This window comes from Nannospalax galili, unplaced genomic scaffold, assembly GCF_000622305.1.
Source record: "Nannospalax galili isolate Female #2095 unplaced genomic scaffold, S.galili_v1.0 scaffold735, whole genome shotgun sequence".
NCBI lineage: Eukaryota > Metazoa > Chordata > Mammalia > Rodentia > Spalacidae > Nannospalax > Nannospalax galili.
Genome location: NW_008337053.1, coordinates 2,412,260 through 2,418,327, shown reverse-complemented (window position 1 = coordinate 2,418,327; position 6,068 = coordinate 2,412,260). Strand labels below are relative to the sequence as shown.

The following is a 6,068-nucleotide window of genomic DNA, read 5'->3' as shown; positions in this document are numbered from 1 at the left end:
CTCTTCTCTCTGTATTTTTTAGACAGGATTTATTTTATTTGTTTTTGTTTTTTGGTCTCTCTGAGACAGGGTCTCCCTGTAGCCCCAGCTAGCCTGGAACTCGCTATGTAGACAGGGCTGGACTTGAACTCACAACAATCTGCATGCCTTTGCCTCCCAAGTGCCAGGATTAAAGGCATGTGCCACCACATCTGGCATGGGATTTGGTATTTTTGAGTCAGAATCTATGTAACCTAAGCCCAGTTGGTCTTCAATTCCAGATCCTTCTTGCCTCTACTTCCCAAGAACTGGGATTGCAGGCATGTGTTGCCATAGCCAGTTATTTTGCACAGTATTTTCTAACCATTTTAATTCTGTTGGCATTCTTCTGAAGTTCTGAGTTTTTAATGATTTAAAAGGAGAAAACTAGGTAAGTGGGTTGAATGCATTTAGGTAGCCTTAGCTGGCATATATGATAATGAAAAGAGAAAGAATTGTAAGACCTAGAATTGAGTATCAGAGCTGGTTCTACCATTATTATAATGGGAGGTATTGGTATGTCTGTATTCCATTTAGGGTGTTTATTGAACAAGTTTGAGCTAAAGTGAACTTTCTTGATAAATGAAGTACTTTATGCACCTTCATAAGTCTTAGGAAAGCTATGATAGTCTGAAATTATTTTAAATTAATATGTTTCCTTATCCCATTTTCTTTTTCCTATACGTAAATTACTATTATGTTAGCACACTACAGTGGCATTATCTTGCTGTTATGAAGTACTTGATATGTGTAGAACATGAGGTTTAGGATAAAATAACACTTCTCAATAGGAAGGAATAAAGCAACAGGATTTCACAACAGATTTCATCCTTTAAATAAACTCTCAAAAAGGGAATATAGTAAAATTTTTAAGTGGGCAAGTAAACTTCTGATAAAACCAGGAGAAAGCACACATTTCTATGACTTAACAGAAAAATGATGTTTTGAATTCAGCAATTTTAAGAAATCTATGTAAGGGAAATAATTCAAACTTTATTAGAATAGTTGGCCTCACCTTTAGAGACAGAGTTCTTGGTTGAATTTGAGTTTTACACCCTGTTGAAAATCTGATGAGGATTGTAGAACCTCTTAGAAAAGGCATATATACAAAATCTTTCCATTTGAGTTTTACAGATACTTCAAACCCAGCCATTAGTCACTCACTGTAACTTATGGTCTTACATGGCTCTGTGAATGTGATAGGTCAGTGCAACTAAGAGCATATTAAGTGTGTTAAAGCAAATGTAGCTAAAATTGGTTCCAGAAGAAACAACTAAAATACAGAAATTTAGAAGGTACTTTGTGACTATAAGAAAAAGCTCTCATAGTGTTGCGATGAGATAAGCCATATTGTGAAGAGCATGTAGCATGAAAACTAGAAGAGCTTAGTTTTCTTGCTTTAGTTAATGAGAATTCTAGTTTATTTCATCAGTAACATTCTGAAACCTATTGGGAGATAATCAAGTTTCAAAAATTTTACTATTATTTTAATTATTTTCGTGTGTGTGTTTTGCCTGCCTTGTATGTAAGTGCACCATGTGTGTGCAGTGCCCACGGAAGCCCAAAGAGAGCATCAAATGCCCTGGAGCAGAAGTTAAGGGTAGTTGTTAGCCACCATGTGGGTGCTAAGAACCAAACCTGGGTTCTCTGCAAGAGCATCAAGTGCCCTTAACCACTGAGCTGTCTGGCCTCAAGGTTCAGAAATATTTTAAAGGCTTTGCAGTAGTGTTAGGGCTAAGAGAAACCGAGTTGGAGATATGATAACTCAGGGCTTAAAAGCACTTGCCATTCTTCCAAAGGATTTGAGTTTGGTTTTCAGCACCCATGTTGGGTAGCCCGCAGCTTCCTGGAACTCCAGTAGATCCAGTGCTCTCTTCGGGCCTCCACGAGCACACACAGACACATACGCATAAATAAAAATATTCAGGAACTGGAGAGATGGCTCAGTGGTTAAGAGCACTGGCTGTCCTTGCAAAGGACCAGGGTTCAGTTCCCAGCACCCACATAGCAGCTAACAACTGTCCTTAACTCCAGTTCTAAGATCTAACATACTCTGCTGGTATGCACTGGTGCCTTTACATACATTCAGGTAAAACACTCATACACATACACGAAAAATAATTTTTTAAAGGTGAAAGCAGTCTGATCTTTTTCCCAAGTAGTTTACTGTGGCTTATTAATTCATTTGGAAAGAAGAAAGTGAAAAAATTAGTTGTTAGGTACTAAAATATTTTTTATCTAAAACAGTTGAAACAGATATTAATGAAACATCATAGCTGACCTTAAAATAACCCATCAACAAATCAGAATTCAGTAGGAGGGCTGGATTTGAAATTGATGAAGAAGGGAATGCTTTGTCAGTAAATGCACAATGGAGAATTGGGTTTTCTTAGTCCTCATGACTTCATAAACTTGGATGAATTCTAGGGCTAAATATAAAATTCTATTTGTAGAAAAATTAAGAAACATAGACATATTTATTAAGCATAAAGGCAGCAGGCCTTTCTAAGTGTATAAATGATACAAAATAACAAAGGAAATTAAAGAGAGATTTAAGTACCTTATCTATGTATCGACGCAAATTTGAAGAAAAGTTGAGGTTTGACAAATAATATAGATACCTTTATTATTTATAAACAGTTTGCACAAATTAGTGTGTAGTGAGCTTTCTACTTGTTTCTCTACAAAGTAATAATGGTCTTGGTTTTAGCTTGGGATTTTCCCCCCAGTTTGCTGTATTTTCTCAAATTCCTCATGAATTGGTTTTAATATGAAAAGGATTCATTACGTGGATGTGTGTTTTCAATTCGTTTTTGAGATTCTTATTGAAGAAAATAACTAGATCTGTTATTAAACCTTTAATGTTCCTGTAGAATAAGCGTATTAAGTAGATCAGAGGAATTTATATTCAGAACAAGGCTTGAAATTCATTTGTTTTTAAAATTATGTGTATGCACAATATATACAGAATAGTCCCTCTGAAGACACTTTGAAACATTTGAGTCTTGCTGTATATAATGAGTGTCACAAGACTTCTACATCTCTTCATTCAGAGCAAGGTGAGTATTTTGATTTATGAATTGTGTTAGTAAGCATGCTTATCAAGCTTTAAATATATATTTGTCAAACACCTAGTAATAAATGAGTCAAAAAATGAAAATTCTGGTCAGTAATAATTAGCCATCATCTTGGAAACAAATCATGTAATTTTTACATTCTTTGTATAACAAATTATTTAAACCAAAAAGATGAAATACAAAGATTTGTTTTGGTTTGGTTTTGGTTTTTGAAACAGGGTCTCCCACTAGCCCCAGCTAGCCTAGAACTCACTGTACCAGGTTGGACTGTTTCACAGAGATACCCCTCCCTCAGCCCTTGGAGTACTGCAATTAAAGGTGTATGCCACCAGACCTGGCAAAAGTTGTTTTGTAAAGTCTACTGATTTTACCTTTTACAAAATGTATCCATATCATTTATTTAACCAGTGTTGTTTCTAATTATTTTAGTTATTGTTGTTTTGTGGGTTTTGTTGTGGGGGTTTCTTGTTTTGTTTTGTTTTGAATTTTTTTTTTAGATGAGGGGGTCTCCCTGTAACCCCAGCTGGTCTAGAACTGTCTGTCTATTTGTACACCAGGCTGGCCTCAATCTCTGATATCCCTTTGCTTCCTGAGTACTTAGATAAAAGGCATGCGCCACCATGCTCTACTAGTTGGAGCTAGGTGAAACGTTGGTTTGAAAATAAAATACACTTCGAAAAATTAGCTTCTTTCACTCTAACCGCACATGAAAACTAGCTAAGCAAATACTAAACTCTCTTCTCATTGTTTCCATAGTGAGCATGCATGTAAAAACAAATATATACGCATTTGCCCTTTCCCACCAGTATGGTTATATCATAGGTTTGGTTAGATCAGCACCTTAAATTCTTTGATACCTGACTAAATTCCTTTGAAATACTCAGAATATCGTGTATTGTCATTATAGCACATTGAAAAAATTTTGCCCAGAGTTTTCTAATGTATTTCAACCTAATAATTTTTATTTTTTCCCTATACTCTTGGCATAGAGCTCTTTTGTTCTGAGATTTTTTTTTCAATTTCTTGACCTTCTAAAATAATACTATTGCCGGGTGTGGTGGCACACGCCTTTAATCCCAGCACTCAGGAGGCAGAGGCAGGCAGATCTCTGTGAGTTTAAGGCCAGCCTTGCATAGTGAATTCCAGGCCAGGTGGGGCTGCAGGGAGACCCTGTCTCAAAAAAAGACAGACGAAAAAAAAAAACAAAACACAAAAAACCCCAAGATTATGACAACAAATTTGTCCTCCTAAATCAAGAATGGAAGGAACAATGTAGCATTGGTTATTATCATAGGAAGAGGTTAGATCAGCATCTACCAGTGTTTGCCCAAATACATTATCAAATATGCATGATGTGAAATAAAAAAATGGGAGCATCCTCTGTACTTCTGTGGAAAATCTCCAAGCTTAAAGTTGAAAAAAAAAACAAAAACAGCTATGCACAGTGTCACATACCTATAGCCCAGCTACTTGGGAGGCAGTGGTAGAAGGATCATTTAAGCCTAGAACCTTAGGGCTAGGCTGAGCATCTTAGAGCCCCATGTCTGAAAACAAACAAGCAAACAAAAAAACCCTCAAAATATGGTAAATGTTATGCTACTGTTATGTATAGGGGAGGGCTGTTGGGCACACAAACAAGTTAAACAGACTCTGCCCTTCTCCCCCTTCCCCCAGATGTCCAGAAGTTTACACACGAAATTAGTTACCTTGACTGTCTCTATTAAGGATGATTTGAGAACAGGAAAGAGAGAAACATTGACTTAAATCTATATTTTCTGCTTATTATTGAACAGTTTATTCAGACTAGAATTAAATAGAGGATTTATGGGCATCATGGAACTCGGGTTCAGCTTTTTTGGAGAGAGAATATATCGTCTTACAAAAGTTACACTCAACTTAGAAATACTTTGTTTTCTTAGTGCTTTATAGGAAATTTAGCTGTTAAACTATCTCAATTTTCTCTTAGCAGAAAGCAGTGGAAGGCTGTCTACAGAAGATGCTCCGGAAGTAGATTCCAAAGCAGCTTTACTGCCGGTTTGTACATTTCAGTTTAGCAGATATAGCAAATAACATACTAACAGTGCATACTTGTATCAGTGAATAGCTAAAAGTGGCAGTATTTTATAGGAGATTATATCTTATATATTATATCTTTATAGGAGCTTTTAAAAAATTGCTTTGGAAAACTGACACCAGTACATGGTGGCAGTTAGAAAACAGTTTTTTTCCTACAGTGAATAGTCAGAACTTTTTAAAGGAAATTTTATGTAGAAGAAAGGTTCTCTTGTTTGAATTAAAAGTGTATCAATTCATTCCCAGCCAATTGTGATAATATTTGATTTTATAATCTCCCTTTGAAACTAGCCAGCCAGCTGTGGTTTCCCACATCTGTAATCCCAGCACTCAGGAGGCAAAGGGCTCTGAGTTTGACGCCAGCCTGGTCTACATAATGAGTTCCAGGCCAGGCTAGAAAAAAAAGAAACCAGGCAGACAACCAAGACAAGTAGCTTGGGCAAAGGTAGACAAGTATATAGAAATCAGTGCTTGCTTAATTATAGTCAGTAAATAGTAACTAGGTAAATTGGTTGTGTTGTTAAAAATCATATCATTAACCACAACATTTGTGATGCACACCTGAAATCCCAGTACTATATCAGTATTCCAGAGGCTAAGGCAGGAAGGTCAAGTTTGAGGCCAGCATAGGCTACATAAGGAGACCCTACCTGAGAAAACAAATTAAAAGATCATGTTATTTCTTTTTAGTCATTTCATTTTGGTACGGAAAGGAATTCATTAATTGAATTTCACAGTAACAAGTCCTGATTTCTAAGGGATCTATATAGAATCAAAGTTGTACAATATTGCAACAAAGTCCTATTGAAGATGACTTCCTAACTTCAGAAATTCATGGAAGTCATTATATAAAAACATTATACTTATAATAATTTTAAAATAGAATTATTGATTATAATC

At 35.9% G+C, this 6,068-nt stretch overlaps 1 protein-coding gene across 3 annotated transcripts in view; it reads left to right on the top strand.

Moving 5' to 3' along the window:
• The window catches only part of Trpm7 (transient receptor potential cation channel subfamily M member 7), a 119,699-nt gene that overhangs the window by 90,899 nt on the left and 22,732 nt on the right, over window positions 1-6,068 (top strand). For 2 of the 3 annotated variants that reach the window (XM_008831805.2, XM_029562957.1), the window contains 2 exons: window positions 2,987-3,077; window positions 5,062-5,129. In XM_008831805.2, coding sequence (XP_008830027.1) covers window positions 2,987-3,077; window positions 5,062-5,129 — 159 coding nt within the window. The remainder of the gene's footprint in view (window positions 1-2,986; window positions 3,078-5,061; window positions 5,130-6,068) is intronic. The other variant, XM_008831807.2, reaches the window with a different exon arrangement.